The 19,651-nt window shown below is 37.6% G+C and overlaps 1 protein-coding gene across 1 annotated transcript; it reads left to right on the forward strand.

Moving 5' to 3' along the window:
- Positions 1–13,012: 13,012 nt before the first annotated feature.
- On the forward strand, positions 13,013–19,519 carry LOC110801260 (uncharacterized). Its single transcript, XM_022006604.2, has 7 exons — positions 13,013–13,179; positions 13,498–13,925; positions 16,917–16,969; positions 17,087–17,151; positions 17,251–17,329; positions 17,891–18,199; positions 19,071–19,519. The coding sequence occupies exons 2-7, from the start codon at positions 13,510–13,512 to the stop codon at positions 19,223–19,225; spliced, it is 1,077 nt and encodes a 358-aa protein (XP_021862296.2). The 5' UTR covers positions 13,013–13,179; positions 13,498–13,509; the 3' UTR covers positions 19,226–19,519.
- Positions 19,520–19,651: the final 132 nt, after the last annotated feature.

Here is a 19,651-nt window from a genome sequence, read left to right on the forward strand (position 1 = left end):
TGCCTTAGGGTCCGAGTACCAGTCGGCGCTCACAATTTCTCGGCATTCATCGTCAGAGATGTTCTCAATAGAAGGGTCCTGATATGTGTCTTCATCATCGCTGGCCCATATCCCATAAATGTCTTCTTGAGGTAATCCAGATTCCGAGTTTTCACTTGGCTGCACAAGGTGTGGCACATGTTAGGTTATGACAAATATAAAGCATATATATTTCATGCGGAAAAACCATAAAGCCAGGAATCCAAATTAATTTCCACATAACAATTAGCATAATTTAGGATACATACTTATGTAGCGTGCCCACCCTAGCTGCTCCCGAACCGAACAAGAACAAGTTTAGGACTCCAAGTATAGTCCCTCCGTAGATAGTCCACAGCACGTTCGGATCCGCCTTAGATTTAATTAACTAGAATTCAACCTAAGGTTTTAAGTTATTCGAATATAATTTGTGGCAAATTATTAACTTTAGTTTTAACCTTAAAACTATATGAATACTTGAATTGATTGATTATAAATTGTGAATTCCATCACCTATTTATAGGGTAGGATTATCGGAACTAGAAACCTACTAGGATTCTATTAATCTAATCTTATTAGAATTAGATATCAATTAAAACTATTAAGTTAATGTTTAATTCAACAACTAACTCTAGTAGTTTTAGGAAATTAATCTTTAATCTAATCCTAATCGCTTAAGGATTCAATGCATGCACGAACTCAACGCACACGTACGCACAGCCCACGAGGGGCGCTGGGCGCGCGCGCGCATGGAGAGAGTTCGGCCCAGCAACTGCTCGAAGCCCACGAAGGGCGCGCTCTCTGCTAGCCTCGCTGGGCCAGGCCTTGCGCTTTGCTTGGATGGGCCTTGCGGTGCTAGCGGGCTGCCTTGTTGCCTAGCTGCGTGCGGGCTTTGCTAGGCGCAGGCCTGGCTTCGTGCTGGGCCTTGCGTCTAGCAAGCTCGTCCGATGTTTATTTCGTACGACGCGCTTCCGATTAATTTTCCGATTCCGAAATTCATTTCCGTTTCGAACAATATTTAATATTTCCGATTCCGGAATTAATTTCCGTTTCGAAAAAATATTTAATATTTCCGATTCCGGAATTATTCTCCAATTCCGATAATATTTCCGATTCCGACAATATTTCCGATTCCGGCAATATTTCCATGTCCGATAATATTTTCCGATACGTACCATGTTTCCGTTTCCGGCAACATCTACGACTTGGATAATATTTATATTTCCGATACGATCCATATTTCCGTTTCCGGCAATATCATCGTTTCCGGAGTATTCATAATTTGCCTTTTTGACGATTTCAGCTCCCACTGGAACCGAGATCCGTTGATTCCGAATATCCATAAATGGAGTATTTAATTCACTTAAATACTTGATCCGTTCACGTACTATTTGTGTGACCCTACGAGTTCAGTCAAGAGTAAGCTGCGGATTAATATTATTAATTCCACTTGAACTGAAGCGGCCTCTAGCTAGGCATACAATTCAGTTGACCTCACTATATTATTAACTTGTATAATTAATTAATACTGAACCGCAAATGACTTATCATTGAATGCATACTTGGACCAAGGGCATTATTTCCTTCAGTTCCCACTTGTCCTTAGTAACAAGTGTGCATTTCCTAATTCCTTTGTCGCTTGATGCTTGCTCATGAACATAAGGTAAGAGTTGTCATCCTTATTATGTCCAGAGGTATTTCTCGGTTTCAGAGTTCAACTGATCAAATAAACAGATAATCATAGCCTATGATTCATCTGAGCACAGCCATGCATTTTACAGTTTCTAGCTCTCCGAGTAGCCTTGTACAACTTTCAGCATCTCATCCCGATTTATGGGAGGACAATCCCAATCTTGAGATCTTGAGATTAGACTTCGTTTGATAGGTGATTACCCGAGCGTTGCCGTTATAGCCTCCTTTTACGGTGCGACGGTTGACAACGTCAAATTAAAGTAACCAGTTCTCAAACAAGTAATCTCAAATCACTCAGGTATTAAGGATTAGTGTCTAATAATTTTAATGAAATTTACTTATGACAGATTTTCATCTCTTACAGTAAAGTTTCATAGGTCTGTCCGATACTAGTCTTCCCAAAGTAAGTATCTATGCAAATGATTGCGACATTTCCATGTCCACATAGTTCAAGAAACAGAACTACTAGTCATCTTGCATTCTAGTCGTCTAGCGTTTTCTATGCGTCCATCTTTATAGAAAACTCCGACCAGGGACCATTTTCAATTTTTGACATTCAAGTTCACTTGATAGACATTTCTTAGTCACAGGACTGGTCCTGACAGTCTATCTTGAATATTTCTTCAAATTGAAGGGACTCATCATTTAATAAACCACAAATTAAATGGAAAAAAGAATTATATTCGTTTATATGAATGGTTAACCAATAACGTTTTACAAAGTATTAAACTCTAAGACTTTAAAACATTAAATAAGGACATCAAAGCCATTCTCCAACATGCTTGATTCCCATAGCTGCAGTGTGCGAGTTGTGCTTCGCTTGCGGCAGAGGTTTAGTTAATGGATCTGAGATGTTGTTGTCAGTTCCAATCTTGCTTATCTCGACTTCTTTTATTTCAACGAACTCTCGTAGAAGGTGAAATCTACGAAGTACATGCTTGACTCTCTGGTGGTGTCTAGGCTCCTTTGACTGTGCAATAGCTCCGTTATTATCACAATATAGAGCTATTGGTCCTTTAATGGCGGGGACTACACCAAGTTAACCTATGAACTTCCTTAGCCATATAGCTTCCTTTGTTGCTTCATGCACAGCAATGTACTCCGCTTCGGTTGTTGAATCCGCAATGGTGCTTTGCTTAGCACTTTTCCAGCTTACTGCTCCTCCGTTGAGGCAAAAGACAAACTCAGACTGTGATCTGAAATCATCTTTGTCGGTTTGGAAACTTGCGTCCGTATAGCCTTTAACAATTAATTCATCATCTCCACCATTGACCAGGAAATCATCTTTGTGCCTTTTCAGGTACTTCGGAATATTCTTGGCAGCAATCCAATGTGCCTCTCCTGGGTCTGACTAGTATCTGCTCGTAGCACTGAGTGCGTACGCAACATCCGGGCGTGTACATATCATAGCATACATTATTGAACCAATAAATGATGCATATGGAATCCCACTCATTCGTCTACGCTCATCTAGTGTTTTTGGGCACTGAGTCTTGCTTAGAGTCATTCCATGAGACATGGGTAGGTAGCCTCGCTTGGTCTGCCATATTGAACCTTTCAAGCACCTTATTGATATAAGTGCTTTGACTAAGTCCAATCATCTTTTTAGATCTATCTCTGTAAATCATGATGCCCAGTATGTACTGTGCTTCTCCTAGATCCTTCATCGAAAAACATTTCCCAAGCCAAATCTTGACAGAGTTCAACATAGGAATGTCATTTCCGATAAGTAATGTGTCGTCGACATATAACACTAGAAAAGCAATTTTGCTCCCACTGACCTTCTTGTATACACAAGATTTGTCTGCGTTCTTGATGAAACCAAAGTCACTGACTACTTCATCAAAACTTATATTCTAGCTCCTTGATGCTTGCTTCAATCCGTAGATTGATTTCTTAAGCTTGCATACCTTTTTAGCATTCTTTGGATCCTCAAAACCCTCAGGATGTGTCATAAACACAGTTTCTGTTAAAACGCCGTTTAAGAAAGTGGTTTTGACATCCATCTGCCATATTTCGTAATCGTAATATGCATCGATAGCTAACATTATCCGAATAGACTTTAGCATTGCAACTGGTGAAAAGGTTTTATCGTAATCCACACCGTGGACTTGCTTGTAACCTTTTGCAACTAATCTAGCTTTGAAAACTTCTAGTTTCCCATCCTTGTCCTTTTTCAGTTTGAAAACGCATTTGCTTCCTATGGCTTGGTAGCCATCTGGCAATTCGACCAAATCCCAAACTTGGTTTTCAGACATGGAGTCTAATTCAGATTGCATGGCTTCTTGAAATAGCTTGGAGCTAGGGCTTGTCATAGCTTGTTTGTAAGTCGCAGGTTCATCACTTTCAAGTAATAGAACTTCATAGCTCTCGTTCGTCAAAGTACCTAAGTACCTTTCCGGTTGAGATCTATATCTCTGTGATCTACGCGGGTTTACATTTCTAGATGGTCCTTGATTCTCACCAGATTCTTCTAAAGATCTCTGAGTTTCAACCTGAATGTCATCTTGAGCATTCTCTAGAGTTTGTTGATCGACTCGAATTTCTTCGAGGTCTACTTTTCTCTCACTTGTCATAGTGGAAATGTGATCTATTTCCAAAAAGATACCATCTCGAGCAACAAACAGCTTGTTCTCAGATGTATTGTAGAAGTAACACCCCTTTGTTTCATTTGGATAGCCCACAAGGATACATTTGTCATATTTTGGTAGAAGTTTGTCTGAAATTAATCGTTTGACGAAGTAATTCACAACCCCAAATCTTAAGAAAATACACATTTGGAGGCTTTCCAAACCATAACTCATATGGAGTCTTTTCGACAGCTTGAGACGAAGCTCTATTTAGTGTGAGTGCAGCTGTGTTTAGTGCATGTCCCCAAAATTCTATTGGAAGTTCGGCCTGACCCAACATTGATCTAACCCTGTCTAGCAAGGTTCTGTTCCTCCATTCTGACACACCGTTCCATTGAGGTGTTCCAGGAGGAGTCAATTCTGATAGAATTCCACATTCTTTCAGATGGTCATCAAATTCATAGCTCATATATTCACCGCCTCTATCAGACCGCAGTGCCTTAATCTTCTTGCCTAATTGATTCTCTACTTCGCCCTGAAATTCCTTGAATTTGTCAAAGGATTCAGACTTATGCTTCATTAGGTAGACATAACCATATCTACTGAAGTCATCAGTGAAAGTTATAAAGTAGCTGAATCCACCTCTAGCATTTGTACTCATTGGTCCACATACATCTGTATGGATTAAACCCAATAGTTCAGTTGCTCTTTCTCCAACTTTAGAAAAATGTTGCTTTGTCATTTTGCCAAGTAATCATGATTCGCACTTACCATAATCCTCTAAGTCAAATGGTTCTAGAATTCCTTCTTTTTGAAGTCTTTCTATGCGTTTTATGTTTATATGGCCTAATCGACAATGCCACAGATAGGTGAGATTTGAATCATTCTTTTTGGCCTTTTTACTTGTTTGTCGCGATCTAATAAATAAACCATTGACTAATCTAGGAGATCCATAAAACATCTCTTTAAAATAAAACGAGCAACTATTGTCTTTTATTAAAAAGAAAAATCCCTTAGCATCTAAGCAAGAAACAGATATGATGTTTTTAGTAAGACTTGGAACATGGAAACAATCTTCCAGTTCCAAAACTAGCCCAGAGGGTAACGACAAATAATAAGTTCCTACAGCTAATGCAACAATCCGTGCTCCATTTCCCACTCGTAGGTCGACTTCACCCTTTCTTAACCTTCTACTTCTTCTTAGTCCCTGCGAATTGGAACATAAGTGTGAGCCACAACATGTATCTAATACCCAAGAAGTTGAATTAGCAAGTATACAGTCTATAACGAAAATACCTGAAGATGGAACGACTGTTCCGTTCTTCTGATCTTCCTTAAGCTTCAAGCAATCTCTCTTCCAATGCCCCTTCCTCTTGCAGTAGAAGCATTCAGATTCAGAAGTGGGTTGGCTCACCTTCTTCTTTTCAGACTTGGTGCCGCCAGTTTGCTTAGTCGGGCTGGCCTTCTTGCCACCTTTCTTAGCATTCCTCTTCTTGCCAGATTTCTTGAACTTGCCCCCACGCACCATAAGCACATCTTGCTTATCACTTTTGAGCGTCTTTTCAGCGGTCTTCAGCATACTGTGAAGCTTAGTGAGCGTTTTGTCCAGACTATTCATACTGTAGTTCAGCTTGAACTGGTCATACCCGCTATGAAGAGAATGGAGGATGGTTTCTACAGCCATTTCCTGAGAGAATTGCTGATCCAGCCGACTCATATTCTTAATGAGTCCAATCATTTTGAGAACATGTGGACTTACGGGCTCGCCTTTCTTAAGCTTAGTCTCAAGAATTTGCCTATGAGTCTCGAATCTTTCGACTCGAGCCAGATCTTGGAACATGTTCTTTAACTCACTGATAATTGTGAAAGCATCTGAGTTGATGAACGTTTTCTGTAGATCTGCACTCATGGTTGCAAGCATTAGACATTTTACATCCTTGTTGGCATCAATCCAACGATTGAGGGTTGCCTGAGTGACCCCGTCGCCTGCGGCTTCGGGCATCGCCTCTTCCAGGACATACTCCTTTTCTTCCTGCATAAGAACTATTTGCAAGTTCCTTTGCCAGTCAAGGAAGTTTTTCCCGTTCAACTTCTCCTTTTCGAGAATTGATCGGATGTTGAATGAATTGTTGTTTGCCATAGTAAAAACTACAATTGAGAAAGAATAAAAAAAAAATAACCACTCACGACATAAAAGGACTCCTTACTTATATCGTTGAGTTTCACCAAAACTAACATGTACTCACAATTATTTGTGTACCTTATCCCTTTAGGATCAATAAGTAACACCTCGCTTAGGCGGAAAACTATTACTAAGATTGATGTAAAGGTTATCCAAGTAAGTGTTATTTTGGCATGGCACCTTTTAACTCAATTTTTAAAGTTTGGAACTTAAGCCTCTTACTATGTTGGTTAGATTTTAAGTGAACTAAAATCCTTAATCATGCGACATAATCAAGCCACAATCTCATGCATAATTAAGACATATTTAAAGCAATAAATAACTTAAAGCATGCATAAGATATAATTGGGATCTAGTATGGCCCGACTTCATCTTGAAGCTTCAACTCTAAACTCCGTCTTGAAAATGGATTGGAAACTCCGTCTTGCATTTCACCATGGGAGGCGCCATTAAATTACGAATTTTAAATTTAATTAAAATCGTTTTTCCAACTGAAAATCAAAATTAAATTAAAACGAATCAATCGGGTCAAGACGAGGCCATGGGCTTGCGCCCATGCCCCGTCGAGTCCACGAGGCAACATTGCCCCACTCGACTGATCGCACAGCAAGGCACGAGCAGCCACGCGTAGACGCATCAAGCCGAGCCACGCCTACGCGCAGCAGCAGCTCGCTGCTTGTGGCGAGGCAGCGCTCGCTGGGCGAGGCTTCCTTGCTGCCCGCGCTGCGGCCTGCTTGCTTGGTGCCTTGCCTCTCGCCCCATCCGCCCATGCACGTCGCAGCACTCGGCGCAAGGCAGGGCTACTGCCTTGTGCTCTCGTGCCACACGCTTGCTCGTTGCATACGTACCGCATGGGCGACGACCTCCCTTGCTCGTCGTCGCATGCCCGCACGATACAACACCCCTTAAGGGTAACACTTAGCGTCCATTGCTTTGTTCGTGCAAGATTCATGAGCGGTTTTTATAAAAATCAAAACTTTATAATTTAAATTTATAGACGAATTAATAAATCATATTAATTTCATAAATTTAGGGCGAAAAATCGAAATTATTATTCAAATTAATTTCCGATCAAGTTTATTTTCATGGATTCAAATCTAGGTCATAAAAATTTAAAAATTTCCAAATTTTCCAAATTTCATGGTGGTTTTTAATCATGGATTCCTAATTAAATTGTCAATTAATTATGAAAATCAAATCAAATTCTAAATTATTCGAATTTCAACAAATTAATTACAATTACAAATTAGGTTGTATAATTAACAAGCTTAGGCATTAAAATTGTTAAACATATACAGTAGGTCAATCATAGATTCAAGATTTACAAACAAGAATCTCAAATATTTAATTTAACATCTTAAAAATTACAAATTTTGCTTTCGAAAAACTAAAACCTCCGAAATGTCATAGTTAGGCTTTGAATTTAGGAATTCTGGGTTCGGCATCAAATCTTTGATTTTAGTCAAAATTTTAAAACGCCGTTTACATGCGAAATTCACTATACAATTATACTATTCCGACCATTATTGACTAAACTACCGAAAATTCTGCGAACATATAATTAAATAATCGCACGAATTTGCAATTAATTACAAAAAACGAAATTAATCACCCCTTTAATTCATTGCAAATTTATAAAATTTAACCATGTTAAGTATAATTTATTATAGAATTAATTAGAAGCTCTGATACCACTGTTAGGTTATGACAAATATAAAGCATATATATTTCATGCGGAAAAACCATAAAGTCAGGAATCCAAATTAATTGCCACATAACAATTAGCATAATTTAGGATACATACTTATGTAGCGTGCCCTCCCTAGCTGCTCCCGAACCGAACAAGAACAATTTTAGGACTCCAAGTGTAGTCCCTCCGTAGATGACACCACAGCACGTTCGGATCCGCCTTAGATTTAATTAACTAGAATTCAACCTAAGGTTTTAAGTTATTCGAATATAATTTGTGGCAAATTATTAACTTTAGTTTTAACCTTAAAACTATATGAATACTTGAATTGATTGATTATAAATTGTGAATGCCATCACCTATTTATAAGGTAGGATTATCGGAACTAGAAACCTACTAGGATTTTATTAATCTAATCTTATTAGATTAGATATCAATTAAAACTATTAAGTTAATGTTTAATTCAACAACTAACTCTAGTAGTTTTAGGAAATTAATCTTTAATCTAATCCTAATCGCTTAAGGATTCGATGCATGCACGAACTCAACGCATGCACAACCCACGAGGGGCGCTGGGCGCGCGCGCACGGAGAGAGCTCGGCCCAGCAACTGCTCGAAGCCCACGAAGGGCGCGCTCTGCTGGCCTCGCTGGGCCTGGCCTCGCGGATGGACGCATAGAAAACGCTAGACGACTAGAATGCAAGATGACTAGTAGTTATGTTTCTTTATGGCAATGTCGCAATCATTTGCATAGATACTTACTTTGGGAGGACTAGTATCAGACAGACCTATGAAACTTTACTGTAAGAGATGAAAATCTGTCATAGGTAAATTTCATTAAAATTATTAGACACTAATCCTCAATACCTGAGTGATTTGAGATTACTTGTTTGAGAACTGGTTACTTTGACGTTGTCAACCGTCGCACCGTAAAAGGAGGCTATAAAGGCAATGCTCGGATAATCACCTATCAAACGAAGTCTAATATCAAGATCGCAAGATTGGGATTGTCCTCCCATAAATCGGGATGAGATGCTAAAAGTTGTACAAGGCCACTCGGAGTGCTAGAAACTGTAAAATGCATGGCCGTGCTCAGATGAATCATAGGCTATGATTATCTGTTTATTTGATCAGTTGAACTCTGAAACCGAGAAACACCTTTGGACATAATAAGGCTGACAACTCTTACCTTATGTTCATGAGAAAGCATCAAGTGACAAAGGAATTAGGAAATGCACACTTGTCCCTAAGGACAAGTGGGAAACTGGAGGAAATAATGCCCTTGGTCCAAGTATGCATTCAATGCTAAGTCTAATAAATGCGGTTCAGTATTAATTAATTATACAAGTTAATAATTCAGTGAGATCAAGTGAACTGTATGCCTAGCTAGAGGCCGCTTCAGTTCAATTGGAATTAATATTAATCCACAACTTACTCTTGACTGAACCCGTAGGGTCACACAAATAGTACGTGAACGGATCAAGTATTTATGTGAATTAAATACTCTATTTATGGATATTCGGAATCGACGGATCTCTGTTCCAGTGGGAGCTGAAATCGTCAAAAAGGCAAATTATGAATACTCCGGAAACGATGATATTGCCAGAAACGGAAATATGGATCGTATCGGAAATATAAATATTATCCAAGTCGTAGATGTTGCCGGAAACGGAAACATGGTACGTATCGGAAAATATTATCGGAAATGGAAATATTGCCGGAATCGGAAATATTGCTGGAAACGAAAATATTGTCGGAATCGGAAATATTATCGGAATCGGAAAATAATTCCGGAATCGGAAATATTAAATATTTGTTCGAAACGGAAATTAATTCTGGAATCGGAAATATTAAATATTGTTCGAATCGGAAATGAATTCCGAAATCGGAAAATTAATCGGAAGCGCGTCGTACAAAATAAACATCGGACGAGCTTGCTAGATGCAAGGCCCAGCATGAAGCCAGGCCTGCGCCTAGCAAGCCCATGCGCGCAGCAAGGCAGCATGGCGCAGCCCGCCAGCAACCGTAAGGCCCAGCCAGCAAGCGCAAGGCCAGGCCCAAGCGAAGCCAGCAGGCTGGCACGCCCACTCGTGGGCTGCAGCGCTGTGGGCTGAGCTTCTCCGCGCGCGCGCATGGCCAGCGCCCCTCGTGGGTTGTGCGTGCGTGTGTGTGTTGAAGTTCGTGCATGCATCGAATCCTTAAGCAATTAGGATTAGATTAAAGATTAATTTCCTAAAATTACTAGAGTTAGTTGTTTAATTAAACAATAACTTTATTAGTTTTAATTAATGTCTAATTCTAATAGGATTAGATTAATTGAAACCTAGTAGACTTCTAATTCCATTATTCCAACCCTATAAATAGGTGATGGCATTCACAATTTATAAACACTCCAATTCAAGTATTCACATAGTTTTAAGGATTAAAACTAAAGTTAATTTGCCACAAATTATTCGAATAACTTAAAACCTTAGGTGCAATTCTAGTTAATTAAATCTAAGGCGGATCCGAACGTGTTGTGGACTATCTACGGAGGGACTACACTTGGAGTCCTAAACTTGTTCTTGTTCGGTTCGGGAGCAGCTAGGGAGGGCACGCTACAAATGTATGCATCCTAAATTATGCTAATTGTTATGTGGCAATTAATTTGGATTCCTGGCTTTATGGTTTTTCCGCATGAAATATATATGCTTTATATGTATCATAACCTAACAAAACATACATGAAAACATGACTTTTTAGTTGAGTAAGAAACTCAACCTAAAAGATGAACTTGAAGTTGAACACCAAGAACATACTATTTTGGGTAAAGAAACTAAACCTCAAATCATGAAATAAAAATTCAGAAAATGTAACGCAAAGAAATAAATGAAAGAAATAAAGTGATTATGTTAAGAAATTATATTTGACTTGAATTAAAGGTGGAGAAATTGTTATTAAAGTGCAGAATTGAAAGAACTAAAAGATAATTAAACTAAGCTAAAGGTGTTTAAGCTAAACCAAGAAAGAAAAGGTGAAAGTGAGAGAATACTTGAAAACCTAGGAATCTCCAAAATTTTGAAAATACATTCTACGCATGTTGGCTTTAGGGTAACATTTTATTTACACAAGGGGGGACATGTTTCCAAGAAATGGGGACAACCTTCAAGTACGAACGGTGCTCAGCAGGTCTGCACGATTGTGTAAGCCTACAAGGGGACCGTGTAGATTTACGTAGGATGGAAGATCAAAGGTTGCACAGCTCATGCGACGCCTAGTGAAAGGTATATCGCATAATCCATGACGATCTCCAAAGATGCTATCTACAAGGTGGTGCAAGGGCTGCAAGGTCCGTCCCAGGACCGTGCCCCTAGCTACTCCACTTCTTTTCCTTTCTTCTCCTTTGTATAGAACTAATCCTTAACCCTTGGACTTGACTTGGTGGGAGCTTTTTATTCCAACTTATCTTCCTTCATATGAGTCCTTTGATAATGGTGATTGGGGGGGGGGGGGGGGGGGGGGGCTAGGAGGCATTGGGGCTACACTCGCTCCTCATGATCGTGGTTCTTCTCTCATTTGGATTATCGGGACATCCATATACCTTGTGTTGCTTTAACTTGGCGTGAAAATAGAGATATAGGAGCTCTCCATAGAAAACAAGAAAATAAAGAAAATAGGGTAATAATCATTGTAATTGCAACTTATATGCACCTAAACTACGATAATATGTACGCAGAAGAGTCTCTAGTGGATCCTAAAAATGTGCAAATTACAAGCACATTAGGGACTGTAAAAGATATGTTTTTTGCTTGTGAGTTTTCTACTAGGCTCTAGGGTTGCATTCTGAGTTAGATTGGTTGGCATAGGAAAGCTAAATACTGGACTACTGAATTGAATTTGGTCAATGGTTAAAGTCCAACAGAGCAAAGTTTTGGATTTATAGTACGGTAATGACTGTTGTGTATTGCATTTGGGCGCAGGAAATTTTAGAAGAAGCAGCAGGACTTCAAAGATGTTACGAAGCAGATTCAATTGATTGTGCATGCTAGGTGCTTTCATAATTAGAAGCTTAACAAGCGTATTTCTAGCGGATTAAGATCTGCTTTTCTGGATTTTTTTTTATTCTTCTAGTTGTCTTGTTGAGTTTTTTGTGTTTAAGTCTGGTCTGTGTACTTGGCTTGCTTCCACAGTTTGTATTTTTATGATTTGGTTAATAAAATCTTACTCATTTACCAAAATAAATAAATTAATTTACTAAGTTTTTTTACAAAAGGTCTTGCACGCACAAGGTGTACAATAAATTTATTGTACACCAAGATAACTTTTATGCAGTTTTTCGTAACTTTAACTTATTTTTCTGTAACTTTTATATTATAAAATTAAAAAGTTGATAGATAAACATTTTAAAGGGTTAAATGATTAATTTATACATTATTAGTGATTTTGAAGAAATAATTTTTATTCAAATGAAAAAATTTATCATTAAAAATAGATAACTTTTACCTATATAAATGTAACTTTTAAGCATTTTGAGTCAATTTTTACTCCGGTGTACACTATTTATTGTACACCCATTGTAAATAAGAATTTGTGACAACTTTACACAAGCAGGTAATCAACTAGCCCCTAACAGTTAGCCAAACTAGCTAACACAAACAGATCAATGTTTTTGTGACTCATTCGCGCGAAAAAAAAAAAAAAAAATCAAATTGTGTTCGGATATGCACATCCCTCTTAACCCTCCAAAAAAGTCAACATCAAAACTCTAATCACTTGGGCCTCTCATCCTATCAAGCATCAAAATAATATCCACCCATGTCCATGAATAATGATGGACTCATACTCATGGTCCAATATTCTCACACGTACTATCCTCCCCCATTTCGGCAATTTGCAATCCTTTCTCACACGTATCTCCGCCTTTCCCTCTTATTTAAACACTAACCGCTCTTTACACTTCACCTTTTCTTCAACTCATCTCACACTCGCCGGAATATCTCCTTCCTCCGCCGGAATATCTCTCTCCTAGGGTTCCTCCCAAATTTCCGGTAACAATCTCACTTTATTGATTGAAACATCACGCAAATTGGATCCTATTTCATGTTCATGTTCTTATGTACTAACAATTTATTTCATGAAATTGATTTAATGTTCATGTTCTTATATAACAACAATTTATTCAGGTTCTTATGTAACAGTTATGCTCTCGAATGTGGTAACTAAGAAATTAGTTGAATTTATTCATGAAATTGATTTTATGTTCATGTTTTAGTAACAATTTATGCTCTCCAGTTTTGTAACTAAGAAATGAAAAATTAGTTTAATTTTGTATTCATGAATTTTGATTTTATGTTTCGGTTTTGTAGGTTGATTTTGATATGCCGAATTTAGTGAGAGAGAATCTGTTCATCGGAAACATTAGCGATGCCGCGGAGGTTCTTGAGAAAGGAAGCTCTGAAATCACTCATGTATTATCGGTGTTGAGTTCGTCGTCGATTTCGTTTTTTACGGAATGGCATAGCTCTCTTGACATTCCGGCGAAGGAAATACGGAGAGTTTTCGCCGGAGATGCTGAGTATGTGGACGGTTCGAAGAGTGCGCTTTTGCCAACAAAGGAGGTTTATAATATGGAGTATGCTGGCAAGGATTTGAAGATGGTGAGGATGGCAGTACCACTTAAAGATACTGAGGATGAGAATTTATTGGATTATTTGGAGGTTTGTTTGGATTTTATTGAGGAAGGCAGGAAAAAGGGGGCTGTTTTGGTGCATTGTTTTGCTGGTGTGTCAAGGAGGTAAAACGTTGTTTTGTTTTTCTGATTGTTAGATTTGTTTGTATTGTTGGGTTGCCAAGTTGTAATCTTTCTGAGGGCTTTGGAAATCGCTTTAGTAGGGTTGGATGTCGAATGTAGTTGCTTTGATGAATTTATTTGACCTAAGTTTTTTTTTTTTGGAGGGTGACCTAAGTTATTAGGTATGTAGGTTTTGGCAATGTTTTTAATGGATAGGGTAATTGGGGCTAGATGTACTTATCCTTATCCTTGTGATGTGAGAGGGGGTCTTAATGCTTATTGGCCTTTAAATCGAGTTTCTATGACGGTTTGTTACTTCACAAGTTGACAAATAGGTAACAAATGCAGACAATTAAATGAGTTTTATAATTCAAAAGCTAAAGAGTTACGGAGTACAAGAGTAGTGTATCTTTGGATTATCTGTCCAAGTGAACAAAGTGTCTCTTTCATAAAATTGTCAAAAGTTGAAAAGAAGTGTTAGGAAGATAATTTGGTTTAAAAGTAATTACGCTAATGAAGCACTTGCAACCCGTCAAAAAAAAATGAAGCACTTGCAAGAGAAATTTATAATTTTTCACATTTTTATTAAAAATATTTGAATTAAAAAACACATAATTTAGGAAAAGAGTATAGTTTGCCTGCCATAGTATTGCTTGCCCTTTGTGATTTTGTTAACAAAAATATGCTATTGTTTTTTCTTGTTGGTTTCAAATTTAGGTAAAATTGGAAGCATAGAATCTACTTTACAGATTGGTTAAAGTGTTAACCAAGGTTTGTTCATATATGGAAGATTTTGTGGAGAATACCTGAGTTGAAGTTTTATGTGTTATTAAGGGGGACACAATTCCGATTCATGAGTTAGTGATTTTATTCTTTCCTGAATCATTAGGGTCTGAATTATTTAGTAGATGTTTTCTTGACTGTAAAGGAATTAGAATTGAGGACCAGGAAGATAGCCTCACATGGAATGCTTATGGGTTTATTCAGACGTTGGATGATCTATTTAGTAGATTTTAATTTCTTCTCCGTCCTGTACTTTCATCATTAATTGAATTCCAATTAACAAAGCCTCCATGGTGGAAGTAGAACAGAAGCACAAGATATGCTAGCCTCCTTTTCTTTCTCATGTTTAATTGATATTTAATTGGTGCAACCTTTCTGTGTGATAAAGGACTCATATGTTGCTTCAGTTGAAAAATGTGTTGCAAATCCAGTCACAATTATATTTTGTAATTGATTAGACATGGAACTGGGTTAGGTGTCTGCTTTCCATCTGGTTCTCATTGTATCACTGATCAGAAATTCAGAACCATCTTTCTTTATCTCGTATGCTTCCAGTTATTCAGTAGGTATTTGTGTATTTCCCATGAAAATTCACTTTTTCACAGTTGCTTACTGTTCATAGAAGAGCTTCACAACCACCATGGTATGCCATATTTAGAGACTTAAATATCTGCACATGCTAGCCTATCTTGTTCTGAAATTCTGGTAGCTTACTAAGTTTGAGAGCATTTTTGTATTAGACCCAAATTTTGGATGTGTTAAGAACATTAGCAATTTGTACTCGGGCATAAGGATGAAAATCAAGGTCAGATGATATGAATTTAAGAGCCGATTTATTGATCGACAGACATGCATGCCTTCAGTTTAAAATGCCAAAAAAACAAGGCTGGAAACACTTGCATAGGCTAATGTTAAGTAATTCGGAAAAGCCGTCTTTCAGTGAGAATCTTTTTAAGGTTGTATCTAACATAGACTAGTTAAGAGGAACCAAGCTTAGAACTGGAATAAAATTACATTGTGAAAATTTGCGAAGTCCATACAAAACTTTCCTTGTTTTTCTATCCGCCATTGTGTGTTTTTTGGGAACTTATATGTTAATCATATGATTTGGCTGTTATTCTGTATTTTTTAATGCATTTAATTTCTATGAGATTTGAAGAATAATAGACTAGTGCAATGGTACTGATTCCTGAAAATAGACTTAGTCTTTGATACCAAATGTTCTTTAATAGCTAGATAATTTGTGTTGATGATATCTCGAAGTGAAGGATGGTGGGAGCTAATTTTTTACTGAACTAGGTTGGCATTGAAATTTGAAACTGGTAAGACTGGCCAACATTTTTGGAATTAGATCTGGAATGGTTGCTAGTTCTTCTTGCTGCCCGTAACAAAAAAGAAAAGCATGAATTAAATGGCCACGCAACATATGAAAGATATTTAGGTGCTAGTAGCAGTTGTGACACTTAATCTTTAAGATTCACCATGATAGCTGTTAAACCATTTAATTGGTGGCATTTCTCTTGAACAATCAATTGGAGTCATTCCGTTATTCATCTGGCTATAACGCCTATAACTTAAATACATTTCTATTGGAATTAGAATCATGAACAATGATTGGGTGGCAGGGTGCTAGTATTAAAAGCACCTTGCTGGATAGATCAAGTGTTTATCTAACAACCAGGTAACAAATTGGAAAACCCCATAATGTTGCTAGAGGAGCTGATTTCAGTAAAATCTTAGAAATTTAAGTTGGAAACTTGGTAACAATGTGAGACTTTCTCATTTTATATGAAATCTTGAAAGTTATAAACTCAATTTCTTGAGCTGTGTATGTGATCTTGTCATAAAGTTTAATATCCAGGCAACTGGGTTCAATTTGCCAAAGCTTGGAGAAATATGTTTATGGTTGATTTGAGTAGGCTTAGAATATGCCATTCTGAAACTCTCAACTTACTGCATATTGTTCTTATGATTCTGTATGGGTAAATGATGTAGATCGTATAATCCTGTCATTCATGTGTAATATTTCAACTCAAAATACCCTCATTCTCCCTCGATTAGCTGTTCCAGCGCGTCAGTTACATAACTCTGGCTATTTTAGCAATTTGCTTTTCCAGATATTTGTTTTCGAGACTTACATTGCAATTGCTTAGTTTTCTGCTTTGTCAAGTCCTAAAGGGTTTACACCCTCTTTGAATGTGTTCGTTGCAGTGCATCAATTATCACAGCGTATTTGATGAGATCTGAACAACTATCTCAGGAAGGTCTGAGAGTTAATGCCATTCCAAGCTTCTATTGCGTTTATCTGTGAATGTCGTACTCGTTTGTGTTTTATGATTTTCTCCTACCACTATTGTCTCATGCTGCGGCACATTATGCAGCTGCACTTGAATCCTTACGGCAAAGCTGTGAGTTTGTTTCACCAAATGATAATTTTCTAGAACAGGTGAGAGAAGTGCCTTTGTGGCTGAATGCATCATATATTCAATGCATATGCTCTCACATGCTTTTACGGAGATGCTAAGCACCTTCCTCTCATTTGCAGTTGAAAATGTTTGAGGAGATGGGTTTCAAGGTTGATCACGGTAACACCAAATATAAACGTTTTCGTTTGAGAATACTTGGTACGTCTTCCTTATTAGCTTTATCATATTCACCTTCTATCTATTACATTGTCGTCTTGGTATCATTGTATTTGTTACTCTTGTTCATTTTGTCTAAGCTAGATTCACTTTCCTTTTTTTAGCATCTGCTAGAGGTTGGTTTAAATTGTTTAAATTTCAATATGTATCGGTGTATCCTTTCTAATGGATGTACTTGGACTTTTCTGCTGTTTGGGAGTACTTGGAGCCTTGTGGATATGCCTTTTGAAAGTCATGCCTATGCTTAATCCCTTCTGAGTCGTGAAACAAAACAAAGTTACAAACTGATTTGTTTTGAATTGACACGCCTGAATATTTATGCAATGCTTCTGAGTTCTGATCTTGAGTCGTCCCTTAACAGCAGCAGTTGAAGGACATTAGAAATAAGATGGATCTTGTAGAAGGTTGTAGTGGATATGCTTGACATGGTAGTATAGCATATTATTATGTGTTCCTATAAGGCTATAAGCCTATAACTTTTTCCTAGTATTAAAAGCAAAGAGTTCAGGCCTAAAATCTGAGTCAGCAGTATTCTGATTTCAGGTGATTCATATAATCGTGGACATAAAATCGACAGTTCGAAGTTTGGAGCGGATCCTGGCTTGCCACAAGAAGTTGAGTCTTCTAGCCCAGAAGCACAGCCAGATGTTAAGAAAAATTCAAATGTCGCATATCGTTGTAAGAAATGCCGGAGAGTTGTTGCTTTGCAAGAGAATACTGTGGATCACGTTCCAGGTGAAGGCATGACAGCTTTTCAGTGGCACAAAAGGAGAAACGGAAGCACCTTTGACAAACCTGATGATTTTGGATGCTCCTCGCTTTTTGTTGAGCCATTAAAGTGGATGAAAGCAGGTATTTGTCAAATCCTAGTTTCATCTTGATCTTTATTCCTGTTTATTCTTTCTGAAGAAAAGGTAGTTCAAAAAAGACTTTATATTATAGCGAAGTTAATATTGCTATAATAGACAATAGACAAAATCTGAATTTGCCTTATGTTACTGTTTCAACTATGAATAAGAAAGCTATAGACGTAGGCTGGGGAATTGACTGACGAGTTCAGTAAATTCCTATGTCCCTCTATTCACATTTCAGCTTGAAAAGATTAGTAGTGTTGATCTTTGCAAAATGGAATTGAATGATACCTTATATGATTTGATACACGAACCTAAATTTGGTTTAATGTTGCTGTCTTGCTGATCTGACCTCCCTCCCTATGTTTTCGGTCAGTTACTTTTACCATGTGGCACTCTATTACGTCTCTTCTTCTATCCTTTTTGTTTTTTTTTTAATAAAAAGTATACTCTACTAATAGTGCTATTTTGGCAATGACCAAAAATTGTGAATTGTCCTGAATTAGTAATGGCGTATGATTATTCAAAGTAACTAATGATTGGGTTTCTTAACATGCTCTTATTTTTATCAAGTGATGGGGACATGTAAATTTGGTTACTATTAGGGTGTTTTGTGAAATGATATCATATTTATAATTATAAGATACGAAAACAACTAATTCCGTACGGGGGAGTAAGTGTAAAACAGTAAAAATGTGCTTTTAACCCTGTTGCAATACCCTCTAATTTGTGAGTTAAGAGACTCCCCCCCTCTCCCCAAAAAACAAAAAGAAAAAATTAAATTTCTCGCTATATCTGTGTACATAGCGTTTGTATATGCTTGTAAAGAAAATTCTGTCATGTGATTGAGCATATTGTGAATTGTGATACAGTTGAAGAAGGGGCAATTGAGGGGAAGCTGTTATGTGTTCATTGTGATGCTCGGTTAGGCTATTTCAATTGGTCAGGGATCCAGTGCAATTGTGGGAGTTGGATTACCCCGGCATTCCAACTTCACAAGAGTCGGATCGATCTCAGCACCATCTAGTTCCTCAAAAGTGGCAATGGGGTTACAAGATCATCAAATTTATCCTTCATTTTGGATCCAAAAATAAAGCGTTACCTTGCACCACAGAATCTAGAAGCCTGGAGAATCCTCTACGGAACCGCAAGTTTTATTTTGCGTCTTAATCTTATTACTTGGTAGTCTACTGCATGAAAATATTTGCAACTTTTTTATCACAGATTTTTAGTACGGGAATCTTTATCTTTCTTTTATACTTGGTAATTTTGTATTAATTAACGATGATGATGATGATGATGATGATGAAAAGTTTGGCTATATGTAATGCTTGTGAAATGTGTTAGCAAATTGCATCAAAAAATAGAGTTAAAGTTATGAATTATTGCAAAATGTTGCATTAACCATTGGCTTCCTGAACTTATAAAATACTGAGGAAGTGAGGAGGGGAAC

The sequence above is a fragment of the Spinacia oleracea genome, chromosome 1 (assembly GCF_020520425.1).
Source record: "Spinacia oleracea cultivar Varoflay chromosome 1, BTI_SOV_V1, whole genome shotgun sequence".
In the NCBI taxonomy this organism is placed as follows: Eukaryota; Viridiplantae; Streptophyta; class Magnoliopsida; order Caryophyllales; family Amaranthaceae; genus Spinacia; species Spinacia oleracea.

Bases quoted from the DNA above. Each gene is read 5' to 3' on its own strand.
- LOC110801260 (XM_022006604.2), top strand. From the start codon at position 13,510: ATGCCGAATTTAGTGAGAGAGAATCTGTTCATCGGAAACATTAGCGAT. The intron at 17,330-17,890 runs GTACGTCTTCCT...TTCTGATTTCAG, and splicing joins TTTTCGTTTGAGAATACTTG to GTGATTCATATAATCGTGGA. The intron at 18,200-19,070 runs GTATTTGTCAAA...ATTGTGATACAG, and splicing joins ATTAAAGTGGATGAAAGCAG to TTGAAGAAGGGGCAATTGAG.